Below are 21,456 nucleotides of genomic sequence, written 5' to 3'. Positions count from 1 at the left end.
AAAAACAAGAACAAGACAGATTAAGGATGACTTTTGGGATCAGTCTTATACGCAAGCTGCATTTCCATTACAAATATACGCAAAACTTTGTCAATTTTCTGCTAATTTTTAAAAAAAGGACACAATTTTGCAGTTACTGTGTTTCTACTAAATATTGAATTAAATTAAAATCACATAAACAAGCTTGTTCAGACAATGAGTCATTAAAATTGGCCCCATGATTCTCCACTTATTTCATGTGGTCTTCATGGTTTGTGGCAACATCCGGCTGCTGATGTTCAGTGGCAAGTTCTTCCATTGCAGTTTTGCAAAATAAGTCAATTTCAATATGGCCAAAAAAAATATATATCACATCGTATTGCCTACATTTTTTCTTGAAAAACAGTTTTTTTTAACTGATGTGTTTACATTAAGCCAATTTATTTTCTAAATGTCAAATTCCCTGTCGGTGGAAACACAGCTACGGTGAGAACAATGGACTTCTGTACCCAAAGTGGAAACAGATTCCTTTAGAGAAGAATGCTACTAGCTTTTTGTTAGTATTTGATTTTTCTTTATTCTGTAATCAAAAGTGCTTGCATTCTTAATTTAAGATAACACCAAGACCAACGTCTTGTTTAATACTCTGGATCTTCTTCAAGATCCAGGGTTTATGTCTGAACACCTACATCAAAATATGATCTTTCTGATTGACTGAGTGACTGTGTGAACAAACCATGCAAACAACTACAAACCAATGGGACTAACTGTTTTATTGAAGTGGTTCAGTGGTTACAGGTTGGTCACATAACAGATGTTTGGCTACTGAGTTCAAATCAACATTTCACAGATTCTTGTTTGTGCTCTTGATTTTTGGAATGCGCTTTTAACTTTTCCCGAACAAAGGCTCTTAAATGCACATTCATTTCAGTGAAATAATCACTTCTATAATGTATCATAACACAAATAAACGACAAAATATAATCTGTTGCTTAGTTAACAAATAAGAAGAAAGCCATTCCCCTTAAAATAAAAACAGAACTGAGCTCTCATGAGGTCAAGGTCAGCTGAAACACATCAGGCTTGTCTATATAAAGTGCATATATCACCATCGCTCTGACAAAACAAAGAAACCTAACATTTCTAAAACATAAATCATGGTTTTCAAAGTGGCTTAGTCACTTTAAAACAACTTTTCAGATAAAAATATAGCCATTGGGTGATTACTTCCTTTTGAAAACAAAGTTACCAACATTTATGAAGGATGTCATGACTGTAGCAGCACCTTAAAGCCTGTCTGTCTCTATGGCTATACAAATTATTTTCTTGATCTATAAAATACCTTTCTAATGAGAATATGTCAAATATGTGGTACTTTCACTACAAAGACAAAAACCCTCTATGAACAGAAATGAACATTTCGACAGCTACATTAGTTTAGTACAGTTAAGCTATCACGAGTGACTGACTGTAGACATCGTATTTGACCTCCTCAACACTTGCTAATGTCATGTGACATTCCTGCACACACGTCAGTAATAACGCTGTTAACGGGAGCAGAGATTACAACATCAATATTAATTAAGTCAGAATTGTAAAGTTGAATTACAATTTATTTCACATGCAGCCATTCGCCTCTTTGGTGAATTACAGGCATAATGAGCTCACCATAAAGTGCTTTAAAATCCCTCCACAGAGTGCCAGTTTGTTAGGTCTCCAAGCCACTGCCATCTGCTGACTTGGATAATCATCATATTAATCTTAACTTTATGAACTCATTTCAGCTGGAGACTCCGTAATCACTACTTCTGTCTTGGGTGGACATTGTGTTTTGCATGCTTGTTCAGCTTTCACCTGCCTCTATTCTTTGTTCTTATGCTGATATTTTTCCATATATCTTTTTGGAGCAACAAAGGTTGTACTATAGCACACATGATTTTTCTGAAACTGATTTCTTTTAAAGTAAATCTTTTCTACATCTTGTAGTATGTACACATTTGTAATTTTTTTTTACACACTCACATATTTATTTCTTTTACTTATTTTACAATTTACATGTTTATGTAATATTGATATAGTGGAATAGCATTCCATATATTTCACTACCATATGTCATATGATTTCAGAATTTTACTAATAAACAGACGAACGGAAATGATAATCTGTTCTTTAAATGAGCACATCCTTTCAGCAGCTCACTTCCTCTCGTCTCAGACACGGCTCCACCGCATCAGAAAACTCAACATGTGTGTCAGGAAAATATTTCAAGAACCTCACAGAAGATTCCTAGAAAAACAGGAAGCAAAATGTGCATAACAGTTGGTCCTTGTCTCCCACTGTAACAACATACATCATGCTAGCACTAAAATATATTATTACAAAATAAGAGACACTTTAGAGTCCACTTCGATATTTAGTAGCATCTGTGCTGTCTGGATGACATATTATCAAATCTACACACATTCATAGAGCAGATCAAAGTCCGTGTTGCTGCTGGTTTAGTTGCTGTCGCTGAGAAGGGTTAGTATGGAGCTAGCCTGCGTAGCCAGTTTGCTGCTGCTGTCGTCCATCAGTTTGTTCAAACTCTCCTTAATATTCACAGAGTTGAGTTCATCTGTCATCACACCTGTAGCACAAAATTGTACAGTTTTGTGCATGATTTTGAAAAACAAACAGTGCAAAAAAAAAGTGAAGGACCAACTGAGCAGATAAAAATGCTAACAACCTTCAGACACTGGTAACACAGCAGCATAATTTCTTTATGATGCTAAACATGTTGAACTATGATTTCTAAAGAATAGTTTTTAATTTTGACAAGTTTAGGCTTTGTTGAGTGGCTATGAGTAATTAGTTTCTGAGAGTTTTCTTTATTGACCTCTGTTTTGTTAAAGAGCCAAAAAAGGTTCAAACCATAGACGCAAGCTAACGGCTAATCAACATTGTCTAGATCCAAAGCAGATTTATCCTACATTAGGACGATTCTGACTTGAATAAACAATTATAATTACATGTTATTTATACAGAAGATTATAATTACTAAGTGGTGGCTTGTTCTTAAAAGCATTTTTACGAGAACATGAGTAATGCAATGCAAACATAACAGTACTTCATAATGGATGAATGGATGGGAAGAACAAATACTTCAATGTACTTAGAATGTACATAATTTGGCTTTGGAGAATGAAAAGTGTTGTAAAAGCAAAAATGTACCGGAATTAGCCAAGGTGCAAATGAGACCCAGAGCACTAAACTTGACTTCGACTGCCCCCACTGGATCGTCCAACATATTTTTCAGCATGGGTAGCAGCTCTGCCTCGCTAAATGGATCCCTCATCGACTCTGGAGGTCATGAACAGAAACAGATGAGTAAAAGCATTGTTCCTAAGATGGTCAGAAATAACTCAGAACCAGAAAGATTAGCCCTGTACTAAACTGAAGTATGTTGGAATACAAGGCTGCTATTCGTAGCAATGTAAGTCTTGAATTCCAACATCACAACCTCCAAGCATGATGGGAAAATAAGCAGCTGCCCACATGGACAAGCCAAATGTTTTCTATAAAATATGTCGGATGAGAAAAAGATTGAGTTATTTGGCCATGATAAGAAATATATTCAGAAGAGTCAAGGTAACGGTTTACACCTGAGAACACTGTAGCACCTGTCAGGCATGATGGCAGATACATCATGCTGATGGGTTATTTTGCTGCCAGTGGTTCTGGTCAATTGGACTAATAAAGTTAGAGAACTACCTCCAAACTCTTTGATTTCAGTTTAAAATCATCAGTTGAATGAGTTTCTAAAAACAATTCCCTTTTGGCTCTATTGGCCTTTATTAACAGTAACCAGGCAGGAAATGGGCAAAGACAGAACAGGGGGAAGACCTGGAGCAAATGACAGCTGCATGAAAGAATATGTTTTTGCAGAATCCTTCTACTCTGAATCAAACAAACTTCCCACATAATATGGTTGGGACTCTGTTCTTCTATCAAAGGATAGATACAGCCGTACACAGCGAGCATTCGGGGTATTTATTCATAAACATTACATAAACTCTGAAATAGCTTACCAATGTCAATAGCAGATGCTATTGCAAGGGCAACCAGGGCTTCATTCTGCATGATAACATGCTCGCTTCTTGCCATAGAAATAAGGTGCCGAACCCCGTCTGTTCTAGCCACAGCATGGACAACTTCCTGTTTGAGAAAGGAAATGAGTCCAACATTCAGAGACAGAGTTTCCCTTAGAAAAGTTCAGCATTATGAATGGAACCAAGTCCAGTCAGAACCCAAGTCCAGTCAGAACCCAAGTCCAGTTAGAACCAAAGTCCATCCAGAACCAAAGACCAAATAAGGAAGCTCACAGGACTGCGGCTGTGTCTGATCAGGGCTGCCAGTAGTCGGCTGGCCTCTCCTCGGACGCCTGCGTGGTCTTTGGCTTCACACCACTCCATGATCCGCGCCAGCAGCACTGCATCTCTGCCCAGCTGTAAGGCGGCTTCCTCTGAAACACACAACATAAGGTTCAAAATTATTTTAATCTTTTCATCACACATGACTTAATAGTAATTTGACTTTGCAATCTAACATCTTGAAATTGGGCCTGTCTCTTTAAAAATAAGTTTGCTCTTTCGAAAGCTCTGCCTTCAGGAAGTTATAACAACAAGGCTCCTCTATTAACTTTTTATTAACATTTTTACCAGCGTTACTCTGAGAAGAAGCAATTGCTGCTGGCTAGTCTGAAGGACCTGAGTGGGAAAGTTGGGAAGAGAGCTGCTCTGTGAGGCAGAAGCTCAGATGTTTGGATACTGCATCTTGTTTCTCCTCTGGTTTGGCTGTTTTCTCAGTCTTTCTCTAGTTTTTCTCTTATCTTCATAGCTGCAATATTCTGACTAACTCTGTTCTCAGTCCCAGATCTGCCCAGAAGCAGAAGCAGAAGCAAATCTGTGCAGCCAATAACCTGCAACATGTTATAGAGGGAAAATCTGACAACCTGTTATTTGCAACTCTTATTTTGTAACACAGCTTGGTTACCACCCCTCAATGCCTTCACCCCCAAAGCACAGACAACCAGTTATTTTAGCAGGATCAAAAACACAAACACACAACTATCTGAAATAGTATGGGAAACAATTCTTTAAGATAACCGATTGAATAAAAATATTTCAGTTCTTATGTGAAGTTATTAAAACAAAACAAAAAACTTTACACATAAGGTAACATAAAATGTAACAATATTCATCAAGGGGTTTTAGTCTCATGTTCTGGGATATGAAAGACGGTATCGGTAAACAAACTGATGAAATGTTGAATAGCTGCTTCAGCATTTGATAAATACTTCTTAAAGTTTAATATAATATTAAAAACCTTTACCACTATGACAATATGTATTACATCTACATATTAAAGCTTCTGTTACAGTGTGGGGTACACAGAGGAATTATGTGTTAGTGAAATTTTTAAAAATAGCTTCTGCTTCTTTGTTTTTAAAACCCAAAAAGGTATTTACTTTTCCTCTTACAGCTTTAGCCACATCCATGTGAGGCTCATAGAGTTTTCATCCTCCTGGAACTTAGATAAAAATGGAGCGCGCCTCCATTTTCAATGTTTCAAAGGTTTGGAAGGTCTTTGTTACTGTCCTAATGCTGAGAACACTGGTTCCCAGACTCCATGTTGGGTTATCACTATATGATAATCCAAGCATGTAGTGACTCTATGTCTAGTTTAGCGGTTCTCAACGTGGGCGGTACCGCCCCCCAGGGGCGTTCAGAGGACGGCAGGGGGCGCTGGCGGACATTTTTACAAAAGGGGGGCGCTGGGATGCCTTTGGGGGGCGTTTGGTCGAAGGTAAACTTTACACCTTAAATGCACAACAATACCAGTTTAGACTTTGAGCAACTTGGTAAAACTGTATTGTGTAACATTAAACCATGCTTGGCTGCAACTGTATCGATGACAGCTCTTCTTCTATTCAGTGTTTGTTAGCTTCTTGGCGCAGCTCCGTTCTCCTGCTACTGGTAGCTAAAATCACCATACCCTCTGAAAAATGAACCAATTTAAATAAAGAAATCCAGAAATCCCTCCATGGGTGATAGAGAGCGTTCATTTTATAGCGTTAACACCAGGGGTGAAAGTAAGGGGGTACGGCAGGGTACTGCGTACCCCTAAAAGATTTAGAGGGGGTACGCAGTACCAGCAAGAGAGGGGAGCGGCTGTCTGCTGTAAAAAATTAATGGGTTAAACCAGGGGTGCTCAAACTTTTTGAGAGCAAGATCTACTTTTGTCTCTCACCAGCCCCCTGAGATCTACCTCATGACACAAAGACATAAAAACGTATTGAGCGTATTGACGTATTGAGCACCCCTGGGTTAAACTGTGCAGCCGCGAGTGTGCCCACTAATTAACCGTGACTGATTAGTTTTTCAAGAACAATCTAAAACACGACTTAATCAGTTAATAAATAATTTTTTTCCCCATTTCCCAAAGCAGAAAGGTCTTAGGTGAGGAACCAGACAAAGCGCAGCCCGACGACCCCTTATGATAGACACAAACTTTGAACTTGGTTTTACCTCGCCCGGACGCGGGTCACCGGGGCCCCACTCTGGAGCCAGGCCTGGAGGTGGGGCATGACGGCGAGCGCCTGGTGGCCGGGCTTTTACCCACGGAGCCCAGCCGGGCTCAGCCCGAAGAGGAGACGTGGGTCCCCCTTCCAATGGGCTCACCACCTGTCGGAGGGGCCAAAGGGGTCGGGTGCATTGTGCTATGGGCGGCAGCCGAGGGAGGGGACCCTGGCGGTCTGATCCTCGACTGCAGAAGCTGGCTCTTGGGACGTGGAACGTCACCTCTCTGGTGGGGAAGGAACCGGAGCTAGTGTGCGAGGCTGAGAGGTTCCGGCTAGAAATAGTCGGCCTCACCTCGACACATGGCTCTGGTTCTGGAACCAGTCTCCTTGAGAGGGGCTGGACGTACTTCCACTCTGGAGTTGCCCACGGTGAGAGGCGCAGGGCTGGAGTGGGCATACTTGTTTTGCCCCCCATCTGGGCGCCTGTACGTCGGGGATCACCCCGGTGAACGAGAGGGTAGCCTCCCTCCGCCTATGGGTGGGGGGACGGGTTCTGACTGTTGTTTGTGCTTACGGGCCAAACAGCAGTTCAGATTACCCACCCTTCTTGGAGTCCTTAGAGGGGGTACTGGAGAGTGCCCCTCCTGGGGACTCCCTTGTTCTACTGGGGGACTTCAACGCTCACGTGGGTAAAGACAGTGATACCTGGAGAGGCGTGGTTGGGATGAACGCCCCCCCCCAATCTGAACTCGAGTGGTGTTCTGTTGTTGGACTTCTGTACTCATCACGGATTGTCCATCACGAACACCATGTTCAGGCATAAGGGCGTCCATATGTGCACTTGGCACCAGGACGTCCTAGGCCGCAGTTCGATGATTGACTTCGTCATCGTCTCATCGGATTTGTGGCCGTATGTCTTGGACACTCGGGTGAAGAGAGGTGCGGAGCTGTCCACTGACCACTACCTGGTGGTGAGTTGGCTCCGGTGGTGGGGGAGGAAGCCGGTCAGACCTGGCAGGCCCAAGCGTGTAGTGAGGGTCTGCTGGGAACGTCTGGCAGAGTCCCCTGTGAGACAGAGTTTCAACTCTCATCTCCAGCAGAACTTCGAACACGTTCCGGGGGAGGTGGGGGACATTGAGTCTGAGTGGACCATGTTCCGCACCTCCATTGCCGAGGCGGCCTATAGGAGCTACGGCGGCAAGGTTGTTGGTGCCTGTCGCGGCAGCAACCCTCAAACCCGTTGGTGGACACCTTCGGTGAGAGATGCTGTCAAACTGAAGAAGGAGTCCTATCGGGCCTTTTTGGCCTGTCGGACTCCAGAAGCAGCTGATGGGTACCGGCAGGCGAAACGGCATGCGGCTCGGGTTGTTGCTGACGCAAAAACTCGGGCGTGGGAGGAGTTTGGAGAGGCCATGGAGACAGACTACCGAACGGCTTCGAGGCGATTCTGGTCCACCATCCGGCGCCTCAGGAGGGGGAAGCAGTGCAGCACCAACACTGTTTATAGTGGGGATGGTGTGCTGCTGACCTCAACTCGGGACATTGTGGGCCGGTGGGCGGAATACTTCGAAGACCTCCCACCAACATGCCTTCTTTTGAGGAAGCTGAGCCTTGGACTCTGGGTTGGGCTCTCCAATCTCTGGGGACGAGGTCGCCGAGGTGGTCTAAAAGCTCCTCGGTGGCAGAGCCCCGGGGGGTGGTGAGATCCGCCCGGAGTTCCTTAAGGCTCTGGATGTTGCAGGGTTGTGTTGGCTCACGCGACTCTGCAATATCACCTGGATATCGTGGGCAGTTCCCCTGGATTGGCAGACTGGTGTGGTGGAACCCCTGTTTAAAAAGGGGGAACGGAGGGTTCCCCTTTGGAGTGTGACCCCAATTACAGAGGGGTCACACTCTTAAGCCTCCCTGGTAAGGTCTATTCAGGGGTCCTGGAGAGGAGGGTCCGTCGGATAGTCAAACCTCGGATTCAGGAAGAGCAGTGTGGTTTTCATCCTGGTCGTGGAACACTGGACCAGCTCTACACCCTCATCAGGGTCCTGGAGGGTGCATGGGAGTTTGCCCAACCAGTCTACATGTGTTTTGTGGACTTGGAGAAGGCGTTCCACCGTGTCTCTCGGGAGGCCCTTTGGGGGGTACTCCGGGAGTATGGGGGTACCGGGCCCTTTGATACGGGCTGTCAGGTCCCTGTATGACCGGTGTCAGAGTCTGGTCCGCATTGCCGGCAATAAGGTGAGAATTGGACTCCGCCAAGGCTGCCCTTTGTCACCGATTCTGTTCATTACTTTTATGGACAGAATTTCTAGGTGCAGCCAAGGTGTTGAGGGGATCCGTTTTGGTGGCCTTAGGATTACATCTCTGCTTTTTGCAGATGATGTGGTCTTGTTGGCTTCATCGGAACGTGATCTGCAGCTCTCACTGGAGCGGTTCGCAGCCGAGTGTGAAGCGGCCGGGATGAGGCTCAGTGCCTCCAAATCTGAGGCCATGGTCTTGAGCCGGAAAAGAGTAGAGTGCCTTCTCCGGGGCAGGGAGGTCGTCCTGCCTCAAGTGGAGGAGTTTAAGTATCTGGGGATCTTGTTCACGAATGAGGGAATAAAGGAGCGGGAGATCAACAGGCGGATTGGGGCAGCGTCTGCCGTGAAGCGGGCGTTGTACCGGTCCGTCGTGGTGAAGAGAGAGCTGAGCCAAAAAGCGAAGCTCTCTATTTACCGGTCGATCTATGTTCCCACCCTCATCTATGGTCATGAGCTTTGGGTCATGACCAAAAGAACGAGATCACGGGTACAAGCGGCCGAAATGGGCTTCCTCCGCAGGGTGGCTGGGCTCTCCCTTAGAGATAGGGTGAGAAGCTCGGTCATCCGGGAGGGACTCAGAGTGGAGCCGCTGCTCCTCCACATTGAGAGGAGCCAGTTGAGGTGGCTCGGGCATCTGGTAAGGATGCCTCCTGGACGCCTCCCTGGTGAGGTGTTCCGTGCACGTCCCACCGGGAGAAGGCCTTGGGGAAGACCCAGGACACCCTGGAGGGACTATGTCTCTCGGCTGGCCTGGGAACGCCTTGGGATTCCCCCGGAGGAGCTGGAAGAAGTGGCTGGGGAGAAGGAAGTCTGGGCCTCCCTTCTGAAGCTGCTGCCCCCGCGACCCGACCCCGGATAAGCGGAAGAAAATGGATGGATGGATATTATTATTTATCATAAATACTATAAACATTATCATAATAAATATTATTACAATAATATTTATATGAATAATAAAATATAAAAAATTTATATTTAAATTAATATTAATAAATATTATTACAACAATAATATTTATTATTATTAAATAATTTGATTATTAATTTATATAATTTAATTATATAATTGAATTAATTAATAACTAATTATTATTAATTATTCGGCTGTTGACAAACGTCCCCAGCCTGGAAAGTTAGCTCTTTTGGAAGATTGGCCAAATCTCTCCCTAGGACAATTTCTCTTGATGGGTCCGGTCTTGTAATATCTCTATCATCAGCACAGAGGTTGATCTTTTAAACTCAACGCTCTCCTCTTCAATCCAAACTTCAAAATGACAAAATCCATTTGGATTTTGTCATTTTGAAGTTTGAATTTTGTCAACAAACTTCCCCAGACGGGGAAATTTGTTAACGAAAGCGGCATTAGAAGACTGAACCCATCAAGAGACTTCCCCAGCCGGGGAAGTTTGCTCTTTGGGATTAGAGATATTGTTCCCTAGGTCAATGTCTCTTGATGGGTCCGGTCTTGTAATGCTGCTTTCCTCAGACCTCAGGTTGAGCTTTTGGACGCCTTGATTTCCTCCTTATTGCTCCAACCCTCCTCAGTCTGTGTACTTTGGGAGAACTGGGGAAATCGTTGTCCTCATCCGCTGTGTCCCTGTCAGAGTGATCTGAATAATCCGTCTGTTTTTTATGTCCTGTTGAGCCACTATAAACGGCCCCAGCCGGGGAAGCTTGCTGTACGTTTTGATTTGTTGATTTTGCCAAAGTGGAGGAAGGTTTGAACAGATACTCATCAAACACGTCGTATTCGTTCTCATCCTTGTAACTAGTGATATCAAACGTAACTCCTGGAAGTAGCTTGTTGAAAATCTTTCTTACTCCTGTTGTTATTAAATAACCTGCTCCAAAAGTAATTGGAAAAAAAATTGTCTTGAATGCAATTTGTTCCATGGTAAAAGTACTTGTTGAACACAGCGATCACTAACAAAGAGATGCTTGGGTATAACCTCTTGTTTTGAGAGCCAAGCTTTCATAACCTCAGATGTCATAGATGAGGTCATAGCTACAATCAGTCACTGTTGTTCTGAGGGAATGTCTTGCTTCTTGTCTGCTATGGAAACGATCAAATCAGTTCTGCATGACTCAAACTATTAAAACTTTGCAACTGCATCACTTAATCATTTGAGGCGCCATGACGGATGTAAGAAGGGTATATTTTAGGAGGCTAGGGATTAAAACAGGGATCTTAATGGTGACATATTATGTTTAGATTGACAATGGAATATTAAAACCATTAATTTAAGTTGGATTTTTCATTATTATATCAGGTTTAAAATTTTTGAATCATACTCGACTTAAAAATATCTTAAAAGTAAAATTAAATGTAACTTACAGACATTCTCTGCTGCTGCTGCTGTTGTAAATTGTGACAAGAAATTTTGCCTGCTTGGAGAAGAGCAAAGAAATAATTTTGGTTTAATAATTTTACACGTTAGCATAGAAATAGAATAAAGGATGATCGCAAAGAAATGATGCTGCAGCCCCTCCATATTTGATGGGTTGTAAACGACCCACTCGAACACATTTGTTCCGTACGGTGCGGAAACGTAAACAATAGAACAGAACGTAATGTCTTCCAGCGTTTTCTGTGTAACTGAGAGCTCGACACCAACAGCAGCACAGCATCAGCAGCCCACATTGCTGATAGCCGGGAAGGAGATAAATTAGTCCATTTCTATGCTTTCCTGTAAACTGGTTATGATTCTGTTGGTTTTTCACTTTTCTTGTATTCTAACTATTTAACCAACTGGTAAACAAATGTTTATATCTGTTTTTAAAAGAATTGTAGCTTCTCTCTTATGTCTCCATCAGATGAGCAGCAGTAGCAGCTTTTAGTGACATTATCATTAATAATAATTAGATTGTTTTTGAATACGATTCAGGATTTAAAATGAACTGATGAAGATGGTCTATGTGTCTAGTCTGGCCTGGGAGAGATGTCTGTGGTTCCCTTCTGGATCTGTTACCCCATCAACCCGATGTGGAAGGCTACGTTCAGAATTTAGGTCTCACGGCATCTCAACGTGTCGACATTGCAGCCAGAGGGATGAGGGAAATATAGCTCCACTTCGTAGCAATTCAAGAGCTACACAGCTTTTATCGTGTCGCAAAAATTTTATCAGCATAGAAACTCCAAAGTGTGCTTTATACTTCTGTCAAAGTACCCCCAAGAATTTTAAACTACTTTCACCCCTAGTTAACACCGGTGCTGTAAGTGCTCCGGTATGAAACGGAGGTAATAGAACAACACAGCACTTTTAAATTTCAATAATCAGAAGACCGAAATTGTTTCCGTTGTTTTAAAAGGTTTATGTCAGTGTGCCTTTTCCTCATCGATACGCTTCCCGATCGCCCTGCACCATAGGGGCTTAAAAAAAGAGACGCGCACATTGTGCAAAACTCTGAAAAAGGAGAAGCGGGACATAAAAACTAGATGTGAATTATGGCATAAAAACAGAGAATCCGACGCTGAACGGTGAAAAATCAACACATGATGTGAAACACATGACGTTTAATCGTCGATTAAACGATAAAATAAATCTAGCAACAGGAAAGAAACTAAAGTGGACATAGCAATAAACCAAGAGAGGATAATACTAATCAAATGAAACTAAATGGAAATTAATGAAGAACAAAATGCAAGAATAGACTAAGAAAGTAAAGTAGATACAGAGGAATAAACTCGTATGGCAAGACATTTCTAGCAATAATTAATACAGAGGACTGTATGGCAAGAATAAACAGACACTATTTCCAAATAAAATGTAAAATAATATTGTTGAAGTGCTATGGATTTGTTGAGACCACATCTAGTACTGAGAATAAATATATCTAACAGTAAATAACTTATCACTTATTTATGTTTTTAATTAGATTTGATATATTTATTTATTCAATATTATTTTTCATGTCAGTGTTAATGTCATGAGGCTGATGACTCCATGACACTTTCAATTTGATTCATTAAGATTTGATTAAGAACCAGATTTGTTCTTTGTAATTTCTGTCCAGTAAAACTATTAATCTATAAATCAATAGACAGGTCTATATAAAGATATAATCCATGTTTCTGTCTCATATTTGTATGGCATTAAAAGGACCTGGAACTTTTGTTTTTCCACTGAAAGCTCTGGTTTGCACAATAAATGCCATGTGGGTGAAATTTTATGGATGATACTCTGATGTCCCATTCTCCTGAAGGCAGCACAGAGCTGAACCGAAGAGAAGAAGAGTTATGATTAATGTAGTTACAGTTCTATCCATGTTTTAATGTTGCAGAGCTCAGTCGTTTGCAAATAGTTCACAGTTTAAACTGGCATGTTGTACATCTTTTATCTGGTCATTTTGTGGAATATTTAACAACTAGAAAATGACACAAAATAAGAATATTTTTTCTACTCTGATTGGCTGCTGTTAGGCCTATCGATTTTAACTTGAATGTCCGTTGCATTTTTCGTAGACGCCTGTGAAAATAATTTCTATTCCCATGACTTTTTTGTTCCCTGGGAAATTATTTTTGATGATAAATACAGAAACAAGCATAAAAATCAAAACATCTACAATAGTGATAGTAATATTAATGATAAAATAATGGTCAGTGCAAAGTAGTCTGCAAATTCTTTGGTGGGGGGCGGTGAGAGACCTGGATAAAGGCTGGGGGGGGCGCTGGCCCAAAAAAGGTTGAGAAACACTGGTCTAGTTAGAACAGACCAGACTGAACAGACATTGAACATGTCTGCTTGCTGTGCTCATTCTTGCAAGAATCAATAAAGTTCTGTTTGTGTGAAAATCACCAATCTCTGGTAACTAATCATGCCAGTTCATTAGGAAAAATCCTTTTTCTACATTTAATTTCCCCCCCCCCCCCCCGTTATTATACTGTCATCTAAAATTGCCATCAGTGCTAGAAAACCTATATGCCCTTATTAACTCAATGTTGTGTATTGCACCCAATGCAGCAGTGCCTCACCTTGCCCATCCACCATCATGCGGAGTGTGCCCAGCAGCTTGAACTGAACCGGCGGCATGTCGGTGCGCAGCAGAGACTTGATCCTCTCAGTGACTCCGTCCTCCAGCATCCTCACTTTGTTGGTGGCTGGAAGACAGACAAGATGTGTGTTGTTGCCTCAATGAGTGCAGACCATGTGTTTGTTCTTTAGCCACTGTAAAAGCATAACTCAGACGTGATCTAGATCCACGATCAATGGATTCCATCTTGTTTCTCCGTTAAAAGTTTCATCTCAGTCCAGCCAGTCTTTATGGCTGCCTTAGGGTTTCATATTGATTCATCCTGGTTAAACATTCTGCTCTGTATGTATGACCTATGACCTCCCCTTGTACTCCACCGATAGCCTCAATGTCTTTATCATTGTATGTACAGAGGTGATGCTTGTTCTTTTTCTGATCAGTTCATACATACAGTGAATAACTTTTGTTACTCAGGCTCCATGAATATATTTTTGTGTTTTTAAATTGTGTGAATTTTAATTTTTCTTTCCAAGTTAGCCTTTTTAAAAGAGCAACATAGCAATATCCATGCCTTCAGCATTTTTTCTGATATTGCACCTGTTCAAAATATATCCATATCCATATGGATATATGGCTATGTCCATATACGTATATGGATATATCCATATATAGATTCTATATATATGGATATATATTATATACGTTATATTATCCACATATAATGTGGATAATATTATATGTGTTATAACATTATATGTGGATAACATATAATGTGGATATGTTATCCACATTATATCCATATAATGTGGATAACATATATCCACATTACATGGATATATGTTATATATCCATATAATAGATATGGATATATAACATATATAGTAACATGGATTTTGAATTGCAACTGAATTGCTATTTTTCTATTGATTCACATTTTATTCTATTAAAACCATTATTGTTTTTGAATTGATGCAAATTTTTCTTGTATTTTTGACCAGTTTAACGTTTAGCAAAGCTGATCAGGTTTATCTAGTTCAGTGTTTCCCAACCCCGGTCCTCAAGGCACACTGTCCTACATGTTTTAGAGGTTTCCCTGCTTTAATGTGCCTAATTCAACTGATTGCAGTTCAGCAAACGCCTGTTAATCAGTCAGCAATTGAAATCAGCTGGACTGAAGCAAGGAAAGCATGCAGGGCAGTGTGCCTTGAGGACCAGGGTTGGGAAACACTGATCTAGTTGACCATGTTATGGAGGAACAAAGCATGTTCCTCCATGTTCCTCCATATTTTATTCAGTCAGCATCCACAGTGTGTGTTCCTGCACAAATGTTGCATCTGAACCATAATGTTACTGTTTTGGTTGGAAGCGTACCAGGGATGGCCAGGTTTCTGAGCGCGCTCAGTCCAGCATGTTGAACAGAGACGTCCCCTTCATCTACATGCTGCTCCATCAAGGTCAGGATGTGAGGAACCACACCCAGATCCAGCATCTTCACACAGTTACTGTCTGATAAAGGCAAAGCAAGTTCAAAACTCAGTAACTAATCCCACAAACACTTCAGTCTAATAACATTTCAGCTACCCACAGTTAGCAAATAAGTAATTTTGAACTATTTTTGTGTTTTAATGCTTTAATTTAGGTTTGGTTGATTATGAAATAACTGAACATATTGATATTATTCATGCAAAATGAGTAAACAAACCAGAGTTGGCATAGCTCTGTTTTAATTAAACCTCTGCAAAGGAGGTTTTAAACATTGCTAACAGGAATAAATAAAACAAAAAAGTAATCTATATCTCATTTTTAATCTATAATTAAAAATGGAAGATTGTGATAGAACTTGACAATTTGTCTCCTAGCTCCAGGTGCTAAGTGTTGCTCATCATATTCATATATAATATCTTCTAAATAGCAATTTGCTCAACAGGAACCTTGGCAGAAATGTCACAGTGACATTACTGTTTCCCTTAGTAAATGAAATCTTCATTTGAAAACTGTATAGACAGTGGTCACCTTTGTCACGCGAGTGTGTGTGTGAATGGGTACTTTTTCAGGAATGTTAACGTTAATATTTACAAGCGCCTGACATGATTGTGGTCCTCACTCTACTTGACAGAATGAGTATTAAGTTGAAACTGTTAGGTTTATGGCAGGAATTCAACCACTTCAAATGAGCTCTATAAATTCTGGTAAGGGCGCAAGAAAGGCTGTTTGCCCAGGGCGCCAAACAGGCCAGGACCGCCTCTGCCTGCACTTCTTAATTTGAGAAAAAATTACGAGTTTTTTTTTGCTTTCTCTGCACTTTTTCCCCCTGACTACTGTGATCGGAACTAAAGATTGTATTTTGACAACAGTAGCAACTGACAACAGTAGCAACCTGATGTTAAAAAAAGCCCAGAATCCTCCCAAATATAATGGTGATTATATAATTTATGTTATTTGCTTTGTGAATCAGATAATGACATGATGCTGGTAAAAGAGGCAAATGTTTATAGATCTGAAGTTGAAAAAAGACACAGTGAAATAATAGTGGATTTACAGCAGAATTAATAACCTGGGGCATTTGAGAGTAAATCAAAGTGAAAATTAAGGGGGATTAAACAAAAGAAAACCCTTTACATGGCTGTAGTTGTCAAAGATCATACATTCACACAAGAATCTTACCATTTCTGGCAAAGTTGGCAATGGCCAGGGCTCCTGACAGCTGGAGCTGGGTGTTGGAGCTCTGCAGCCACGACAGAATATCCTGGTAGACCACGCCTGAGCCCTCGCCAAAGCACTTCTGCATAGATTCATCTGGAGCACACACACACGCACGCACACACACCCCCACACACACACACACACACGCACACACGCGCACACACACACACACACACACACACACAGACAGACAGAAAAACTATTCAGCACATCATTTTTCTAATGTTACATGACACCCATATAAATTTGTCCAACAAACAGCATTGGTCCTTCAGTCTATGTGTGACACAATGCTTCTTTAATTTCTGTTTCATGAAGTAGTTAGTTAAACAGAACTCACTGTTCGGTATTGTGTTAGACTTTATTCATCCAGATGGTCCAGACTGAGCTACGCTCAGTGCAGCTTTCATCTTAAACCATCTGAGAAAAACACTTTGAACATATCTTGAATGGTTGTTGGTAAGCTCAGTAGCACTACTCCTTTCACTCACCTCCTAAAAGTAGGGACACTATCAAGTTGGAAGCGATCTTGATGCTGCAGAGGTCATGGGGATCAGAGTGTCCTTGTAGATCTCGGATCATCAGTGATAAAGCCTCCGGTACTCCTGATTCTGAAAACTGCAGCTTCAGTGCATCTGATGGCAAAAAAACAGAAAGCTTGACATGATGTGTGTGACATGGAGCTGCATATTTATAAGTCTATCTGTCTATCTTACGTTGCTGTTTGCATCAGATTAACATCATTTTTCTTTGACAGTTCAGTCTTTTGTCATTTTTGCGCAGTGTGCCAGTACCAGTTTAAATGGATTCAAGTAAATGTAAATCTTGTTATTGACATAGCAGACATTAACAACAAATGTCATCTAAAGGTACTTTCAAAAACAAAAGTTTTAATACAAAAATCTATATTCTACTGAAATAATTGATCACTTCTCAATTTTGTTATACCACAACAACTCAATATTGCATCACCTCATCCTCCCCATGCCCTCAATCTCCCATTACTTCTCATGTCTTACCACTTTCGCCCAGTGAGCCCAGTATTTCCAGGATGACATGGCGCCGCTCAGCATCAGGAGCTCGTTTGAGCTGAAGAATGAGTGTGTTTGCCACATCCTGCTCCACCAGGGCCTCCCGTGCACACTCTGCAAACACAAGGCTCTATGACTAATGACAGAGTGGCCTGTTAAAGTTATCCTTACCTTTGGGCCGAGGAGAAATCAGAATAAAACTCTGGGCTTTGGCAGATAAGGCTGGATGCAAGGTTTTCTTAGATACAAATCTCCAATGTCATAGGCAGACATGATCTGGTAATTAAATTAATTATTCACAATCTGTAGATGTGAATATGTAATGGAAAATACCAAACTAACAAAAAAAAAAACATTTTTGGAATTATCTTATTTGCAATAACTTAAGTTGTCCTAATATTTGTGTGTGAACCTAGAAAGTAACGAAGAGCTTGCAGAAGTTACATGGAATATACTGCCAGAACTACTGAGATGCTTGCCTTTACAAACACCAACCAACCAAACTCTTCCCATGCCTGAGATTTGCATCAGCGACCACCAGAGCCATATTGTGCTTGAAATGCTACTACCCATCAGCTGCTTCTGGAGGCTCACAGGCCTAAAAACCTGATAAGACTGCTTCTTCAGCCTGACAGCATCCCTCACAGCCCATGTCCACTAGCAGGTTCAAGCTCAGACAGACACTGACCACCTTGCTGCCACAGCTGTGGTAATTTGCCTTGACAAAGTAGGCACAGAACATTGCCCACTCTGACTCAGAGTCAATGGAGCCCGGTGGCAGTGTACTTTGCTCCTGTCCTTGGCATTACATTCTGATGTAAGGATTGTCGAGGAATCTGGTATGGGTGTGAGATCTGTCCAGGTATACGCAGAAAAATGGAATAAAGGCCTGGGAAATAACAGTATAACCCTGATTAATGATTAAAAGATGATTATAAATGTTAAGTGATTATAAGATGATGATACTCATGCCAATGAAGCAATGTGTAATAATATACAGGCCAGTGAAGAAATGTTTGTAATGAATGATCAAAACATGTATTCTGTACCTTTAATCAAGTGAGTATTATAATGATGTATGCTCTGTATTCTTAAATCCATTGATTCTACTACATTATGAAAGGCTAAAGGTTGTACTTTTGAGTTAACCAACAAATAACATGTATTATTAAAGATCATAAGAGTACTTTTCACTGAGCAGAAGGCTAGGGACAGAAGGGTGAGTCATCTAAATGGGGAAGGAAAACAAGGGTGCGGCAGAATTGGAAACAGATGGTCAACGGAAAAAACGGGAACTGCCCCGATGAAGCGAGAGGCAGGGATGAGTCATTGGAAAACTTGAGAAAGAGCCCGGTACTTTCCACAGGCAGCCCTGCCCTTCATGACATCAGGTAATGACATAATGCGATGGGCAGGTTCCATGGAAACACAAGTGCATAAATACCGATGCACGAGTCAGAACGAGCGTTCTTCGTTCGCAGCGCAGAAAGGGAGTCAGCAGAGGAAGCTGCCTAAAGATCTGCGGAGGATCACACCGAGGGACCGAGGGTAACTACTCCATGATTTCACGCTGCCTAAAAGGGACGAGTTCCACACGCCAACACCCCTGGTTCCAGATCCGACCGAATCCTCCGCCTCTACTCAACGCTCTCAACTCCGGTGCAGCTGACTTGGAAAAGAGACGGAGGTCTTTCAAAGACAAAGAGTCTGCACGTTCAATGGAAAGCGTGAGCCTTCTCTCCGCTTCTCTTCAGTAAAGAGGATTTTGCTCCGGCTGGACAAAGACTCTGACCAAGGACCGCAAAAGATTACAGCTGCCGAGATCAAAGACCATCGGGTATGAGGTGATCAGCTTCTCCCAAAGCCTCGCTCAGTGAATTTAGTGAAACAGGTTAGGAATGAGAATAAGGAAAGGAGGTGATTAATCCTAGTTGATTTCATTATATTTTTGCTTCTTTTATAACTCTTGGAAATTAATTTGTTGTTATATGCCCCTGCTAAAGCTTGCTTAATAAAATTATAATTCTAAAGATTCTAATGAGAATTGTGAACAGTGAGTTTAATTGTGTCAGTCTCGATTATTGTTGGTTCTCCTAAATATAGTAAAACAATATACATGATGCTAGAGACAGGGTGGCTTTGTGTTTTCCTCTGGTGAGTGTTAAAATAATGACCTTGGGACTTAACTCTAAGTCACTAAATTTAATCTAGCCGTTAACAAGTGCCGTTACTTTAGGAAAGGAGCTACCGTTAACAGGAGTGGTTGTAGGGGTTATGTCGTTGTGAGGGCTACTCAGCGGATTGCCCCCAACTGTAAAAGGTCATAACTTCTGGATTGAAGGTAGTCAGAGCTAGACGAGTCCTTTCCGACCCCAGTTTAAACAGATAATTCTCCACAAACTATCGCTAAGGTAAGACCCGAGTTTCTGGGGGTTTTCCGGACCTGTTAGACAGAGAACTGGGCAGTAGTGAGTCCTAAGAGTTGTGAGGAGTGGGCGGGACTTACTATTGGTAGTAACAGACATGGCGTCCCTGGGTGGGCCCCACCCTAATGAGTAGGAGGGCCTTACTTTGACCAAGTCAGTAAAAACAGACGAGAGGGTCTGAATAGCTCACTTGGGAGACCAGCTCTTAGGGAATAGAGTTGGGAGCGACTGATGAGGCTTATCAGTCGCGACCCTTGCAGTGACTGTACAGCGTGCAGGCGAGGGAAAAGCTTCAGCTGAGGATGAACGATCGCATCCAGAAGGGAAGCCAGTAGCCAACCTAGCCTAGACCCATCCCTGCTCTAAGGTACCCTGAGAGGCTTTGGGGGATAGGCGACTCGGAGACAAAGACAACCATGGATGCTGAAACTGAAGCAGCAGGGCTCACACCAACGTCGAACATGGAGCTGGATACCAGCCCCGACAGAACCGAGAGGGAAGAACGACTTCGCCTCTCCCAAAGTGGGTTACGGCAACTTCCAGTGAGGCTGATACTGCTGGGCGACGGGTACAACACCTGGACGACACCAAATCAGCAGATGCTCTGCGAGGCCCATCTTGCTGGAAACCCAAATGGATCACGAATCCTGATGGAAGTGACATTGGAGAATCAACAGATCTACTTATGCCCCAAGCTCAAACACAACCACCGGCTGATGATCGCCCGGTGCCCGGTGAAAATCGTCAAGAGGACGGAAGTTCAAGAATGGCTGGAGTGGTTCGCCGGCCTCCTGGAAGAGTGGCCTGACGGCCAACTACGGATGATGGATAGCCCGTCTGAGAGGTACGACGGCATAGTAAAGCTGGTGGCATTGGCTGCCGGTGTGGATGGGATCCTGGTGAACCATTTGGCCCGACAAACGTCCCGCCACCCCGAGTACACGGACGTCCTGCAGAAGATCGGACTATACAAGAAAAAGAGAGAAGAGTACCAAGCACGGGACCGTGTGGACTCGGAGGTGGCTGAACCTCCGTCACGGCAGGATAGCCGAAACCCGTCCCCTCAGCCGGGACTCCCCCTAGTAGATCTGACAGGGGACGGTGATGGAGAGATCCAGGGTGAACTCCCTGGGCCGTCGGGTAAGGGAGAGCCGAGCGGAACACCGGCTTGGGAGCACGAGATAGAGCAGTGGGATAAAATGATAAAGGAATGGTCCCTCTGGAGTGAACCAAAAAACAAGCCCCTGCCGCAGGCCCACAGCACGGAGAGAAAGGCACTAGCTTCACCGCCGCCACCATCAGGAGACAGCTCGGACGACGAGGAGAGCGACGCGGACAAGGGCAAAAGAGGGACTTATAGCCCCAAGAAAAAGACTCAGAAATCAAACACCCGGAAAAGGTCCCGAGAACTGCCCCCGCTGCCAAAAAAAGCACTCAACATCAGAATGCAGACTGGGCTCAAGGTGTATCAACTCGTCGGAGAACCTTGGAAATCGA

General features: G+C 42.6%; 1 protein-coding gene across 1 annotated transcript; it reads right to left on the bottom strand.

The window, feature by feature from the left end:
- Window positions 1-737: 737 nt before the first annotated feature.
- Window positions 738-18,342, bottom strand: LOC103476656 (rap1 GTPase-GDP dissociation stimulator 1). The gene is made up of 9 exons (XM_008429131.3): window positions 17,522-18,342; window positions 16,994-17,137; window positions 16,464-16,595; window positions 15,171-15,305; window positions 13,801-13,926; window positions 4,341-4,480; window positions 4,047-4,173; window positions 3,190-3,318; window positions 738-2,605 (listed from the first exon to the last, which is right to left on the bottom strand). Exons 2-9 carry the CDS (start codon window positions 17,082-17,084, stop codon window positions 2,478-2,480), a joined length of 1,008 nt encoding a protein of 335 aa, XP_008427353.2. The 5' UTR covers window positions 17,085-17,137; window positions 17,522-18,342; the 3' UTR covers window positions 738-2,477.
- Window positions 18,343-21,456: the final 3,114 nt, after the last annotated feature.

This window comes from Poecilia reticulata, chromosome 15, assembly GCF_904066995.2.
Source record: "Poecilia reticulata chromosome 15, P_reticulata-male-v2, whole genome shotgun sequence".
Classification (NCBI taxonomy): Eukaryota; Metazoa; Chordata; class Actinopteri; order Cyprinodontiformes; family Poeciliidae; genus Poecilia; species Poecilia reticulata.
This window is presented reverse-complemented; position numbering and strand designations above follow the sequence as displayed.

Bases quoted from the DNA above. Each gene is read 5' to 3' on its own strand.
- LOC103476656 (XM_008429131.3), bottom strand. From the start codon at position 17,084: ATGATCCGAGATCTACAAGGACACTCTGATCCCCATGACCTCTGCAGC. The intron at 3,319-4,046 runs GTAAGCTATTTC...CATGACCTCCAG, and splicing joins AGCATCTGCTATTGACATTG to AGTCGATGAGGGATCCATTT. The intron at 2,606-3,189 runs GTACATTTTTGC...TTTGTGCTACAG, and splicing joins TTGCACCTTGGCTAATTCCG to GTGTGATGACAGATGAACTC.